Genomic DNA, 15,141 nt, shown 5'->3' with positions numbered 1-15,141 from the left:
CACAGGCTGAAGCGATCCAGCCTCCCTTTGATTCTTTTGCTGGATATCCTGATAGTGAGTGAGTCCGTGTGGTTCAGTCACGGGTGCCCTGTGAACCCCGTGCCTCTTGGCGGCAGCAACCACAGGTATCTGGAGTGGGTGACCAGCCTGTCTTCTCTGCCTGCCCATTTCCCACAAGATGCAGAGCATGGCGGCCAGTTGGGAGCCCTGGGGACTGGACAGTGACCTAGCTCCTAGCTTGTCTGTCTGTGACTGCCTGTACTTCTGAGGGTCTTGTTTCCCTAGTTCCTTTCTACACACACCCCTTTCCCAGAGGCCTTTATCAACTCCAGGAAGCACCCCCCCAGCCTGTGAGATAACTGGCCAGCACGCTCGCTTTCCCTTTTGTGAATTTCCCAGCCACTGTCACGCCCTGGTCGAAGTGGCTTCCCAGTCAACACATGGTCACAGGCCGTGAGTCAGCTCATGCTCCCTAGTTCCCTACTTACATGACTTACCTCGCCAAGTGACCTAGGCATATCATGGCACCCAATGACTAGAGGGGACAAGATCAGAGCGGCCTCGGGTGTACCCCTCAAATGGAGACATGGGTCTTTCCCACCCTGCACCTTCAGGTCGTTCTGTCCTGCTGAGGGCACGGAAGACCAGTGCTGCCTTAGGGTCCAGATTCCTCCTGAAGCCATCCTGTCTTTGGACCTGGTTCAGGTCTCTGTGACAGTTACCCCCCTTACCTAGATATTCAGTGGGGACAAGGACATGTGGGCAGGCTGCGCTTGGGCTGAGGGGCAGGTGGATACTGATTGCGGGGCTGACTTGCACACTGATTCAGTCAGATGTTTTGGGGTTTTGTTTCTCAGGGCTGGGACTTTATCTAATGAGTGTTTTGAAACAGGGTTTGTCTGTGTAGCCCTGACTGTTCTAGAATTAGCCTAGGCTGGCCTTGAATTTACACAGATTCACTTGCCTCTCAAGTGCTGGGATTAAAGGCGTGTGCCGCCGCCACCTAGCCTCAGTGCTGGGATTTTAAACAGGATTTTACACAGTCCAGACTGGCCTGGAACTCACTGTATAGCCAAGAATTACCTGCCTCCAGCCTCCACCTCGGAAGTGCTGGGATTAAAGGTGTGCACTACAAGCCCAGGTAATTAGAAACCAACTGTCAAACAAAACCACGGTCCGGTGTAGCCCTGTCCAGCCTTCAGTTAAAGCCAGTATACAGTCACTGTCCCTAAGAAACAGCCTGTCTGGGCCCCGGAGCTCTTGGTGTCAGCCACATGGCTTGGGAGCAACAGTGAAATGAGGCTGTAGTTTCTGTTTTACCTGACCCAAGTCTGTGTAGTCTCCTAGGGCAGAGCTCAGAACAGGCAAAACAAGGTGCATTGTGAGTCTCAGGGAGGTGACAGGCCTCTAGGACCCCTGTCCCTCAGAATGGAACCCAGAGCTCTCAACAAGGTCCTTAATAGCTCACCTTTGGGCCCAGGTGTGGTGGTCACGCCTTAACTCCAGCACTTCGAAGACAGAGGCAAGTGGATCTCTTGTGAGTTTGAGGCCAGCCCGGTCTACACTGACTGGGTTCCAGGACAGCCAGGGCTACATAGAGAAACCCCATGTCAAAAAAAGACCTGAAATACATATAGCCAAATGTTGGTCCGTCATGGCAGCTCAGACCTGTCACTTACCTTGATCCTGTCTGGAAATAAAACTCACCCATGAGACTAGCAAGGGCTGGTACCCGAGCCCCAGGGGTACTGTCACAGGAGAAAGGCCACTCTCACTGGTCAGGTCTTGTGGGAGCAAGCTGCGTAGTTTCCCAGAGTCCTCAGCGTCAGAAGTGTGTACAGGGGTCCAGCCTTGGCCGTACCATGTCACGTGTAGGGTAGGGCAACTGTTCCTTTCATGGGTTACATGGTTCAGCAGGGTCTGCCTGGCCTGCACGTGACATCGCCTGGTGGCCGTGCGACCCTTCTAGCCGCTGTGAGGAGGGAGGGCACCAGATCCCTGCAGGGGTGCCATCCCTCACCTTCTGGAGACACAGAGGCCAGGACCTGCGTGGTTGTACAAACCCGGGGAAGAAGGTGGGTGTGTCCTCCTGGCTCACGTCTGTCCAGCCAGAGTGGATCCAACTTCTGCTGTTGAGTGACATGGGTTTCACCACCAAGTACAGTGGGGTCTGGGGAAACATGGCCGACCCGAGGGCAGAGAGGCAGAACCTGACCAAGTCAGCTGGGGATGCAAGTGGGGGAGGCAGAGATGGCACCCAGGGTAGGCGTCACTGCCACCATCCAGCCTCTGCCTGAGAAGCAGAAAGAGCCTTGGCTGACAGACTGCTGTCGGCTGGCGCGCTTCGCCCCCTGGAGGCCGCGCGGGCCCCTGCACGGCCTCCTCCACCCGGCGGGAGTTAGGAAGGGGCGGGCGTCTGATCGCCTACTTCCGCGCAACCGGCGCCTGTGGCCTGGGGCGTTTAGAGAGCCCTCGTTTCACAACTTGGCCGGATCATCCTTGGGAGTTTCCAGTTGCTCCATTAGTCAGCCTCAGTTTCCCTGCTCCAATCTCAAGGACCACAACCAAGGGAGGAAGGGAACGTCCAGAACTCAGTGTCCTAGCTTCCAGTGGGTGACCGAGCCTGGCCTTCTCATTGCAGCCACGCTCATTTTTGCCATTCCGATTACCCACAGGCTTAGTGATTCCCGAACCCCGGTGCGGAAAGATGAATTCTACAGCCTCACTCGGTCAGGCTGGGTGGCGTGCACCCTGCTCCCCTAAGGCCCACTGCCGGAATATTTCGTCCCCAAGACAAGCATGACATTGGGGACCCCAGAGATGGGGAGTCAGGACTGCAGGATTACAGCCCGGCGCCAGGGCGAGGAAGGGGGGAAGGGTCGCGCACGTGGCCCGGGGGCGGGGACGCGCGCTTCCGCACCCCCACCCTGGCCACGTGCTGATCCCTGCCCTCCCCTCCCCACCGCGGACAGGGGCGCGCCCCAGTGCTCGTGGGGGGGGAGGGAGGGACAAGTCGGAGAGGGCGGGCTCCCGGCGTCTGCGCACCCGGCACAGCGTGGTGGGCGCGCCCGGGAGATGGAGCGCGCACCCGGAGGAGGCGTGGCGCGCACTGGGGTAGGAGGTGGGACATCCGAGGCTGGTGTGGGGCGTGTGGGAGTGTCGCCGAGTGGGCGTAACTCTTAGCGCGTTCGGGGGTGGCGATCCGGGAACGGGGGGTAGTGTATGCCGGGCCGAGGGGAGGCTTTCCCTCCTTTTGACTTGTTCTTCCCTGGAGAGGGCGCGATCCAGGGCGCTGGGGGACGCGGGCGCACCAGAGTGTGGAAGTAGGGGAGGACCGGCCGCTGGCGGAGTGAGCTCCGCCCACCCGCGGTGGCGCGCGACTCTCCGGCAGCGGAGGGCGCGGCAGGAGGGGGCGTGACCGCAATGGGAGGGAGGGCGTGGCCACTGAGCCCCGAGGGGGCGTCCTCCGGGCGGGGCGGGCCGCGGCCGCCCCCGCGGGCTCCGGTGCGTCAGGGCGCGTCAGGCGGGGCGGGGCGGGGCTGAGAGCGGGCGGCGGCGGCGCGCCGGGGCCTCCTCCTCCTTCCCCTCCTCCCTCTCCTCCTCCGCCTCCCGCACTCCAGCAGTCGCCGCCGGACGGGCGCAGCTCCCGCCGCCTTCGCTTCTCTCCCACCGCCGATCCCGCGCCCGCGCGCTCTTGCCCGGCATGTCGGCGGCCGTGGCGTGCGTGGATTACTTCGCCGCCGACGTCCTCATGGCCATCTCCTCTGGACCCGTAGTGCATCGCGGGCGACCCGGCCCCGAGGGCGCGGGCCCCACTGCCGGCCTGGATGTGCGCGCTACGCGCCGTGAGGCCACGCCGCCGGGGACCCCTGGAGCTCCGCCACCGCCAGCTACCGCTCCGGGGCCGGGAGGCGCCAGCGCTGCGCCCCACCTGCTGGCCGCCAGCATCCTGGCCGATCTTCGAGGCGGGCCCGGAGTCGCCACCGCAGCCAGCACCGCGGGGGGCACCTCGCCGGTCTCCTCTTCCTCGGCCGCTTCGTCGCCGTCTTCGGGTCGCGCCCCCGGGGCTGCCAAGAGCCACCGTTGTCCCTTCCCAGGCTGCGCCAAAGCCTATTACAAGTCTTCGCACCTCAAGTCACACCTGCGGACGCACACAGGTAAGCTACTCGTTTTTAACCCCCATGGGGTGCAGGGGGCGCGTTGGAGAGGTCTCGGGGACCCCCTTCCCCCACCTCACCGGGAGCCCCGAAACTGCGTGGCGCGTGGGGGGCGGGGAGGGGGGCGCGCCCGGGACTCAGCCGCCCCGCCGGCCGGGAAGGCGGGGACATGGTGGGTGGGGCGCGCGCGGGGGGCGTGGCGGCCACGCGGTCGGGCGGCGCGCGGAGGGCGGCCCTGGTGGACTGAGCTCTCGAGACTGCTGGCTGCTGTTCGGGATCCACCCCGGCACGGCGGGTCCACCACGCGCGGCCGTGTTCCCCAGGTCCCTTCAGTCCCGCCTCGTGCTCCTGTCCCGTTTCTGTGCGCTCGCAGTCTCTTGGCGCTTGGTGGTCAGAACATCCGGTTCCGTAGCTCTTCCTCGGCCCTGCCCCCAGCCTCAGTTTCCTTATCTGTGAAGAGGGTGGGAGGATCCGGGTCACCGCCACCGGGGTAGCTGCGCGGATTCCCTCCGGAGGGCGTCGAGGTCTCTGGCGCGGTGCCAGGGGGTGGTGGTGAGGGGTTGGCTGTCCCGCATATTCTCAGTGCTTAAATGAGATGGAGGGAGGCCACGACTTGGAGTTAGGGGCTTGAGTCTTCAGTGGGATTGAAATCCCCGCCCCCCCAACCACCCGAGTTTGCACACTCCACACACCTGTGATGGATCTGCACAGAGTCCAGGGTGGGCAGCGAGACTTAGCCACACCTCGGGATTGGCTAGGGGAAACCTTTTGCTTCCTGTCCTGGTCGCTCCAAGGGTTTATCCATTTTAGCTGGGAATGTGCTTTGGCTTTAGTGGTGGTGTAACCAGCAGCCCTGCGGCTTCCCTGAGATAGGCCGACCTGCCTCTGTCTGCCCCCTACGGTCTCCTGTCTATATAAAAGATACAGGCTGTCCCACTCTTGCTGTGGGCAACAGGGCACCCAAGGAGGGCTGCCTTCGTGGTCACACTGGGAGAGAGTTTAGGACAGCCTCCATACTTGTGTGGGTGGCCCCAGGCATATTCAGGGCAGGTAAGGGGTGGAGGCGCCATCTTTGGAGTCTGCTGAGCCAGAGGGTGGGCATGGATGGTACCTCCCGCAGTTACTGCCTTTAAGCACCTGAATGGACAGAGTTTGGGGCAGGCAGCTCTGTATTCTCTGTTGCTCTGTATTTATCTCTACAGAATTTGTTTGAGGGGGTCACAGAGACGGCAATGTAGATTTTTGTTGTTTGCTTTTGTGACACTTGAGAAAGGTCTCTCTGCCACAGACTGGCCCAGGGTGCCGTGGGTCACACCAAGTGACTTTGCACCATCTGTCCACGCCTCCAACCCTGTATTCTACCTCGTTCTCAGAACTTGACTTTTGGGGGTCTGTGAAAGAGGAATCCAGCACATTCCCCCATCCCCTGGGACATCAAGAGACAATTCTGTTGTCTTTCTGCCAATGGCTGCAAGCTGCTCCTAAGCTGGGAGGGATGGGTGATCTGGCATGCCCAAGAATCTGAGACCCAAGGTGAAGCCCACCCAGGCCTATGGTTGACTACAGGCAGTTCTTTGTAGTGGGGAGGGTGTGAAGCCCTTCACCAAATCCTGTGTCGAACACCAACACCACGGGAGTCCCCTCCCCAGGCTCCCCTCATAATAACCATTTGTGGGGCCAGGAGAGCCACATTGAATCCAGGCACTTAATGCTATTTTTGGGGTGTTTGGAGATCACATAGACTTGAATGTTGCTATATAGTGAATTTAAATGATTTTTTTTCAAGACAGGGTTTCTCTGTATTGTTTTGGAGGCTGTCCTGGAACTTAGACCAGGCTGGCCTGGAACTCACAGAGATTCACCTGCCTCTGCCTCCTGAGTGCTGGGATTAAAGGCGTGCGCCACCACCGCCCGGCTTAAATGGTTTTTTTAAATAGATCCCTGTCTATCTATGTCACTCTGGCTGTCCTGGAACTCTGTAGATGTGGCTGGTCTCGAACTCAGAGATCCACCTGCCCCTGCCTCCCAAAGGCTGGGATTAAAGGCGTGCACCACCACGCCTGGAACCTTGTAATTAATTAAAAAGCCTCATTTTTTTTGAGACAAGTTCTCACTCTGTAACCCAGACTGGCTTTGGAATTCGATGCAACCCTGCTTCAGCTTTCTCCTGAGGGCTAGGGTTCCGAATAGGAGCCAGCTCTAACCCCCAGTCTCTTCGTTGGAAGTGGATTTGGTGGCACACTACCAGGGTCAGTGGGACTCCTCGTGCAGGGATAGAGCCATGCCCTAAGGCTGTGCATTGGGAGCGAGCTGTCTCCACCCACCCACTCCCGCCCGCCCATGATCTATTTAGTGTTCTGAGGCATAGATGGAGCAGTGCAAAGGGCCACCTTGAGGTCCCATTATGTCCATTCCATGGTACTTGGGGTGTAGAGACCAGGGAGGTTACAGGACATCCCCATCCCAGGGCCCACAGGCAGACGGCAGAACTTGGCATCCCTGAGCACTGCCGTTGCCCCAGCCCCTGCTTGGGGTGGGGAAGTACTTTAGAGGCTGTGGGAGATGTTGACGCTGTTGCCATGGATACTGCAAGAGAGCCAGCCTTGAGGCGGGGGTGGGAGGAGAGGCTGGCTGCCATTCTGCTCGCCAAGCCCCCTCCATTTCTGGCATCCTTTCTCCCTAGGCCTCTGGGGTGGGGGGAATCTTTGATCTGGTCCCTGTGGATGGAACCCAGGGACCTGTGAGTAACCTGACCACTCATCCAGGCAGGGTCTCCTCCTGTGGGACCAGGTGGTTCTCAGTAAGGTGCTGTAGGTGGCCTCTGCCTGCTCCTGTGCCGTGGGCTACCCTTAATTGAGATAACCAAACGTTCCTAGTCGCCCAGTTTTTCCTGGAGGGCCTCAGGGTCACCTCTAGTTACATTCTCTGAAAATTCTGTTTACTTAGGTCTGAGAAATGTTAGGGTCTGGGCCGGGGTCATAGGGGTGGTGACTGCCAGTGGCAGTCTGATGCACCCCAGCGTCCTCCATCACAGGAGAGAACTTACTGGCCCTGACCTCCACACGCACCACGGAGCACACACTCATACATACACACAGCAATGCAAACAATTACATAAATTTGGAGAAATGTTGGTGTATGTGGTTGCCGGGACTGTCTAGAGTCACTGCCCACTAAATATGAAGTTGGAAGGTTTGGAAGGACAGATCTGCTTAGGCCTGGGCAGCAGGGCGGGGCCGGGAACGGTGCTGCTGCAGAGGGAGCAGCAGGCTGGTTCTAGAGCTGGGATTTGGAGGGCTAGAGGGTGGGGGTGTCTCACGGCCAGATTTGGGCTTATCGGGAAATCTCTTTACAGAGGACTAGGGTGGGGTAGTGGGGGGGTAGGTGCAGAGAAGCCAGAGCCACCCTAGCTTTTCTGAAGCCATTTCCAGGGGGAGAGACAGGTGGGGAAATTGAGGCCTGGGATAGGAAGGAGCCTGGTCACCTGCAGGCAGAGGGGCAGCATTTCTCAGTGTTGATTTTGAAGCTCTGTAGAAAGGGGGGAAGGGTCAGTCCCTGTGGGGTTCAGGTGGCCTTCGAGGACTGATACCCACTTAGCTCCTCCTTCCAGGACACAGCCAGCAGCCAAGGCTGGCTGCATTGCTGGGGTGATAACCACGCCCCACCCAGACCTCTGATAAAAGTAACCCAGATGGGATGGGAGTTGCAGATGATACCAGCCAGGGCCTGGCCGCCCTTTGGAGGGGTGGGTTGGTGTCTGTCCTGGGGAGTTTCATGGAGTGTCTCCTCACCCCCAGTTTCAAGAACTCCTGAGAGGTGGGGCATAGCCAGACAGTCTGGCTCTCTGGGAAGGAGAAGGGGTGTAAGGCCATTCTGTAATTTGAGAACTTTTGAGACAGTTTTACTCCAGTAGCCGTGGCTAACCTGCAACCGGCTCTTTAGACCAGGCTGACCTCGAACTCATAGAGATCCTCCTGCCCCTGCCTCCCCATTGCTGGGATTAAAGGCTGCGCCACCAGCGCCTGGCATGGTTTTCCGTTTAGTTTACTGTGTGCTTGTGTGCGTGGGCGTGTGTGTGCCCCGGTGCAATGTGAACATTGGAGGACGACTTGGGGTTGGTTCTCCTACCATGTGGGTCCCGGGAATCCAACTCGGGTTAGGGTTAAGGCTGGTGGCAAGAGGCATCTCTCTAGTACACTGCCTCTCTTCTCTTGGGAGGTGTCAGATCCATGGGCCCAGTGAGCCAGCCTTGCCTGCCCTGGTTCACACTCCTCCAGGCCTGTAGGCTCTCCCACTGCATGCCAGACTCCCACCACCCTGGTGGCCTCCTCGACCCCCACCTAGGACCCGCCAGATGTGACTAGCCCCATTCAAGCTCTTGGGTTCCCTGGAGACACCCACAGCACCAGACCTCGCTGTGTCTGTGAATTTTAGGAACTTAGCTGGGGACTCAGCTCACAGCTGGGCATTAGGGAGGGACAGCTACACTGGAGACCACCGTCAGAGTCAGGGCAGCCCTCTCCAGGGGTAACGCAACGCCCAAGGGCAGCAGGCAGCCCACAGAGCCAAGGCTTGGACTTCATTCATCATCATGGACTCCAGTGAGGTGCAACTCAGGCAGGGTGAAGCCTGGCCTGATGGAAACTGCACCTTCAGGCCCCCTCTGCTGGCCATCCCTCTCCTGGAGCAAGTTCACAGGATGTCACAGCCTCCGTGTTTCAGAGGCCGCAGAGCACCTATGGCTCTGGAGTTGTCCCCAGCTCACCCCAGCCCCGCCTGAGTCAGAGGGTCAAGTCCACAGCCACGCCCACAGGGCCCTTCCTGCGTGGTCCCCACCCACCTAGTTCTCCTCCTCCTGCCTGCAGTCAGGTAGCCCGGAGCTGTGGGAACTCGCCCGCAGTCTCCCCCAGGTTAACTCCATCTCCCAGCCCTCTGGGTAGACTGTGATCCTGTAGCACAGCCGGGCCAGGCGTTTGACAAGTGTGCACCCGACGTTGCGGGCCGGGGAGGGGGGTTTTACCGCCACCGGTGTGCACGCGTGCGCTCCCCAGCCCCCAAGCGTGGGGCGGGGACTGGGAGGCTCCCTGCGCAGGGAGGCGACCCTGCCCCGAAGCACTGTCTCTCCAGTGGCTACGTGCAGCAGCTGCGTCCCCAGCAGGCTGGCGCGGGCAGCGCTCGTCTCCGCTGCAACCTGCTCCTGGCTAAGTGGAACTAGGCGACGGGACGAGAGGCGGGAACCAGCCCCACCGGGAGGCCCCGAAAGGGAAAATAAGCTGATTATGTGCTAGGGGGGTGTCCCCTTCTCTTTCATCCCCTCCCCCCTCTCCTCTGTCCGCAAAATGGCGACAGGATTACATGTCCCCTTTGGACGGACATAGGACGTAGTTCTGTCACTTGGGACCTGTTCCAAAGCTAGGAACCTCGTCTTTACAACCAAGCACCTCTTCCCTTCAGATTGAGTCTCTGGGGTGCGGGGGTCGAGCTGGGGTGGAGGAGGAGTCCTTTCTGGGGCTGTTTTGGGGCACTTGGACAAACATTCTTATTGGGACCGGACATTTTGCATCATTTAGGGGACACTTTGGAAATGTTAAGGATGCTGGCTGCATCCTAGAAACACCGATCCCTTCTCCCTTCCTTTTCTGCCTAGGGTCGCAACTTCCTGGGGTCTCAGGTTGCCTGGATGGCATTGCTAAATTGGCACATGGGCACCCCAGAAGTAGTTTCCTGGCTTCTACACCCCCATGGTGGGGGGCACTTGGGTGTGGTTTGCAGGGGGCCGGATGGAGATGGTTTTCTTCTGGCTGCTTCCTGGGCGGTGTTGGTCGTGCCCCGCCCAGCACCGTATCCGCCCACTTCCCCTCCCCTTCCTCGGTCTTTCTCTCCGGGGATCCCATGAGCTGCTTACAGCAAACACCGGGTTGCCCTGCCTGCCTAGTATCTGTTCCCCTTTCTGGTGGCCTCTACACTTCCTTCCCTCACTTACATGAATCCCGTCTGGAGGGCCCTTGGCTGTTTTCTGAGTACCTGTTCCCCAGTGGATCAACCTGGGACCACGTCAGGTGACTTCGCAGAGGTTAGGACTCCCGGTCCCTTAAGGCTTGGTCTTACTCCCTGCCTCCTCCCGACTCTGGACACACAATTTTACAGGGGTTTCGTCCCACACTCCATGCATGCACTTCAACTCTTAGGCATCAGAATCCCGGGCTTTCGGGTACTCGGAGCACATGGGCCCTGTCTCCAGAACCAGAGCCCAAGGCCAGCCAGACCAAGTCTAAGACACTGGGGTCCTGGGTGAATTCACTGGCCTCCTCTTGGTCATTGGAGGCCTTCCTGGGAAGATGCTAATCACATGGCGAGGTCTGGTGCTGTGGGTGTCTCCAGGGAACCCAAGAGCTTGATGGGGCTAGTTACATCTGGCGGGTCCTAGGTGGGGTCGAGGAGGCCACCAGGGTGGTGGGAGTGGTCTGAGGAAAAAGTTGCCTAGTGGTGGCCCCCCCCCAGGCCAAAGGCAGCTGCTGTGCCTGACTGGCTCTGCCCAGAGACCACACCCTGGGCACTAGGCTCTCTAAACCAGCAGTTGAATTTAAGCTAAGTTTGGGATTCCAGCGTGACCTGTCCTACCTCTGCTGGGGCACAAGCGTGTTGTGCCATCCCCAGCTTCAGAACCCCGGACTGAAGCTAGCTGGGCCTGAGTATTTAAAACTGCAGGCGACCCAAGGTATAGGGGAGCGCGTGTCCAAAGACCTAGAAGATGCCTCCTTTCAGGTCCCATGGCTGTTTGAAAGAAAGGGACTGAGGCACAATGAGGACCTTTCCTTAGGGTGGGCAGAAATGGACAGTTAGCCTCAGACATGGTGGCCCACTTGGGAGGTTGAGGCAAGATTGCCTTTAGGTAGCTCTAGGCCGTCTGGGACTGTTCAGCAAGACCCTGCCTCCTCAAGCCTGTGAGGGCATGTAGCTCAGTGGGCAGAGTGCTCCCCTCAGTGGGCAGAGTGCTCCCCTAGCGTGCGGAGGCCCTGGTTTCGTCCTCGGCACCACGGGAGCCAGATCCATGCCTTTCCCGCTGGTGCAGGAGATGGAAGCAGGGTAGTCTTTAGCTAAGTCGCTGGGTATGCTGTGTCAATTAGGGAGGCTCCTACAGGTGGGCGGAGCCTTGGGATTTACAGGAAACCTCTCCCTGCTTCTGTCCCCTCACCACTCTGTCTTCTGTCCAGGTGAACGGCCCTTTGCCTGTGACTGGCCCGGCTGCGACAAGAAGTTTGCCCGCTCTGATGAGCTGGCCCGCCACCACCGGACACACACCGGGGAGAAGCGGTTTCCCTGTCCCTTGTGTACCAAGCGCTTCACCCGCAGTGACCACCTGACCAAGCACGCCCGACGCCACCCCGGCTTCCGTCCGGAACTACTGCGACGACCTGGTGCCCGAAGCGCCTCTCCCAGCGACTCACTGCCCTGCAGCCTGGCTGGCAGCCCTGCGCCGAGCCCTGTCCCTAGCCCAGCTCCTGCCGGCCTGTAGAGCCTGTCAGCCCTGAGAGTGTCCCGCTTGCCAGGTCTTGGCGGGGATTTCCACTAAGGGACACATCTGCCCTCTGGAGAGCCCGTGTCCTGGAGTCCCGGCCCTCATCAAGGAAGCGTCAGGGGGGCTGAGAATGGACTTGGGTCACTGGGGGACCTGGGAGGTGGCCTCGGTGTCTGTCTGTAAATAGCCATGATTAACTGTCCCATCCCCCCAAGTGGGCAGTGGCAGGTCCTCCGTGTCCCCTTCTGCTACCTTCTGCCTTCCCTCCTGGGTGGCATTGGGCATGAAACCTAGCCACGGTCCCGCTCCTTAATCCTCAGCCCCCTAGTCACCCCTCCAGGTTGGGACACAGGTACACAGAGCCATAGGTGACTGGGGCTTCCCGTGGGCCCCAACCTGTCCCCACCCCACTGAAAGCCATTGGCGGAAGTTCAGGGAAATGGGGGGCGCAGCCTGGCTGACCCCCCCCACCATGGGTACTCAAATCTCAGGTGTCCACAGGTTCTGCCCTCAATAGGGCCACCCCACATCCCCAGCCCTGGGAATATAGAAGACACTGCAGTTTTCAGAGGAGAACTAGGGTTAGGGGGCACAGGTGGGGCGTGTGGAGGTCCCCTCATAGAGCATCACCACTCTCTTTGGGGTGCGGTGCTGGGCAAATGGGAAACAGATTATTTATTGTCCTCTCTGTTGGCATGGGGGCCTGCTCCCCCATCTGGGTGTGCATATGTGTGAGAGAGATGCCTGGGGCCCTGCCTCCCCATCCCCCCTGGATTAGGGTCCCTGAGTTTGGCCTTTGGGGCATTGCGTCTCAGACAATCTTCTATAGAACCTGTGTGGCCATCAGCCTAGGGACGCAGGGCTCTGCCCCGCCCGTGTCCTCCACACTCCTGGGTGTCTGCAGAGGGGGACTCCAGGACTGGAAGCGGGGGGCTCAGCTCCTGGGCCTTCTGGGATGGCTTGGTGTTTGTTTTGTTGTTGGTTTTTTTTTTTTTTTTTTTTTTGGATGGAACAGACTATTTTTTCAGGCTCCAGTTCCTTGTTTCAGGGGCCCCTTGTGTGGCCACTGTCCTCAGGGGTATGAGTGTTGGAGGGTAGGATGGGGAGGCCTCCCGGAAGAGTCTGGCTTGCGGTCCCCTTCTTGCTGTGGCTTGGAGTTCCCTTTCTAGAAAGACAACTAGGGACACTCCTTCAAGGATTTGGGGGCCCAGAGTAAGTTGAGCTGCCCCATATTGGCTGTAGGAGGTTTCTGGCGTCCCCATTTGTTCCAGAATCTTCCGTCATCCAATGAGGGAGGCTTTGGGTGCCATCACCTTTACTTGAGCCTACCTGGAGGGAGGCCTCCCTTCTGGGGCTGGGCTCGGAGGCCCTAGGCCAGCTGCCCTTTCCCATTGGCCACAGAAATGAGATGCCTTAGTCGACGGGGTGGGGTGGGGATTGAGACCCCATTCTTCTGTGTCTTCTGGATGTATCTTGCTTCATCCCGGCTCCTGCGGTCCCCTGCCCTTCCTGCAAACAGGAGAAAGGTCTGTGGTCCCAGGACCTTGGGAGGAAACTCCATAAGCAAGCAGAGCTTTCTTGGTGTCCTTACCCTCCCCCTAACTTCAGGTTCTGGTTGGTCACCGGAACTTGGGTGTAACCATTGAGGGGTAGTGTCTGCGGCGCAGGCAGGACAGGAGCTGTAAGGGATTTGTTCTTTTGGGGAGGCACCCTCCTCCTTTCCGCCTGGCCTCTCACCCTTGTATTTAATTAAAGCCCCCCTTTTTTAAACCTGCCCTAGTGTCTTGTCTGATTGGTTCCCACGTCCTACCCCCTCCGGTATGGTCCCCGAGGTTCTCAACTACATCCTGGGAAAACTGAGGCAGCCTGCTGATATCCTCAGGGGTCTGGCCTCGGGCCCTCTGAGGCCCTGGAAGGGGGCTGTCTGCAGCAGCCTGTGCACAACACGAAGTCACCCACGCCTGGCGCAGCTGCACACCCGCCACCCCGTTACCCAGCAACCGGAGCTCCATGACAAGGCTCCTGGGGGCGTCTGCCACCCGCCCCCTTCCGGAGTCAGCGGGGTGGGGGTGGGGACGGACCCCTAGAGCTGAGCATAGTGGAGGAACTCAAGCTCTTGCCCGAAAGGTGCCTCAGACCTCCCCACCACACCATCCTCGCTATGTGGTCCCATTGTGCACGAGTTGAATGCCCACTGCACACCCTCTTAAAATTAGGAAAGAGGCTGCTGCTTCAGGAGGAGGGTTGTGAGCGGGAATTCAAGAGACAGAGCTTTCAAGAAGCGGAGAGCTTGAATTCCTGTTTGAGAAGACACCAGATCCCAGGGTGTGCAGAACTGTGGGGTGGGCGGGGCGGGGCGGAACTGCCCCGTTGCACCTGCTGTGCCCCACCTAGTGGCCGCGGCTAGTACTGTCCCAGGAGTCCGCCTTCCAACCTGGCTCCTGGAGGGCTTGGGTGGAGCATGCCCACAGCTTAGACGCCGTTCCTCATTCCCGCAGACACCCCGCTCGCAGGCGTCCGTGAATCCTCTGCTCCTCCACCTCATGGCTTTCTGGCCTGCTCCGGGTTCTGGGTACTTGAGCAGTGCACACTCCAGCGGCTTCAAGCTTCCTCATAGGACATGACAACGCTATCCTTACGTGGCTCCTGACCCGCCGTCAACGCCTCAGATGCCTCCAGTTGTCAGCTTCACCCAGCCCCCGCCAGGCCGTCCTCCCACGGCCCTTGCACCACTCCGAAATTGAGTGGCGACCCCTCGATCGGCACTTATGAGACCCCCAGCTCCAACAACTGCACCGCAGACACCTACCGAAACTCCTTGCCTCTTAAACTATTTCGATGGTGCTGGGCGTGTACCCAGGGCCTTGCGTACACTGCCGAGGGGACCTGCCTCAGTCACGCATCCGGCCCCTCCCTGGGGACCCTAGGCCAGCACCAGTTACTGGAACCCAACCACATCTCCTTTCGTTCACACACAGGTTTGTCATCACAGTTCCAGAACATTCTTTTTTTCTTTCTTTCCCAGACAGGGTTTCTGAGTAGTTTTTTAAAACCTGCCCTGGCCCTCGCTCTGTAGACCAGGCTGGTCTCCAACTCAGAGACCCGCCTGCCTCTGCCTCCCAAGTGCTGGGATTAGTGGCATGCACCGGCACCGCTACAGGACCAAGAGCGTTCTTGTATGCCAGAATTGCCCCACGAGCCGTCATCTCCCCTCCTCAGCCACCAGGAGTTGGACCTGCATTGCCAGTTCTGGACATTGTGAAGCCCGAGCTACACTTTGTCTTCTGTCTGTTCTCTCACTGAGCGTTTTCCAGATCTCTTCAGGAATCAAAGGCCCTTTCAAGGGGTCGCCTGAGACCATATTTACATTATGATTAATAACAGCAGCAAAGTTAACTAGGCATGGTGGCCCATGCCTTTGATCCCATACTCACAACAAACAAAACAGTAGCAAAATTACAGTTA

The 15,141-nt window shown here is 59.1% G+C and overlaps 1 protein-coding gene across 1 annotated transcript; it reads left to right on the top strand.

Moving 5' to 3' along the window:
* Positions 1 to 3,542: 3,542 nt before the first annotated feature.
* Positions 3,543 to 13,450, top strand: Klf16 (Kruppel like factor 16). The gene is made up of 2 exons (XM_005083299.4): positions 3,543 to 4,157; positions 11,372 to 13,450. Exons 1-2 carry the CDS (start codon positions 3,704 to 3,706, stop codon positions 11,671 to 11,673), a joined length of 756 nt encoding a protein of 251 aa, XP_005083356.1. The 5' UTR covers positions 3,543 to 3,703; the 3' UTR covers positions 11,674 to 13,450.
* The last annotated feature ends 1,691 nt before the right edge of the window (positions 13,451 to 15,141 follow it).

Source organism: Mesocricetus auratus, unplaced genomic scaffold (genome assembly GCF_017639785.1).
Source record: "Mesocricetus auratus isolate SY011 unplaced genomic scaffold, BCM_Maur_2.0 Super-Scaffold_100676, whole genome shotgun sequence".
Classification (NCBI taxonomy): Eukaryota; Metazoa; Chordata; class Mammalia; order Rodentia; family Cricetidae; genus Mesocricetus; species Mesocricetus auratus.
The sequence above is the reverse complement of the archived record's forward strand: the minus strand, read 5'-3'. Positions and strand labels throughout refer to the sequence as shown.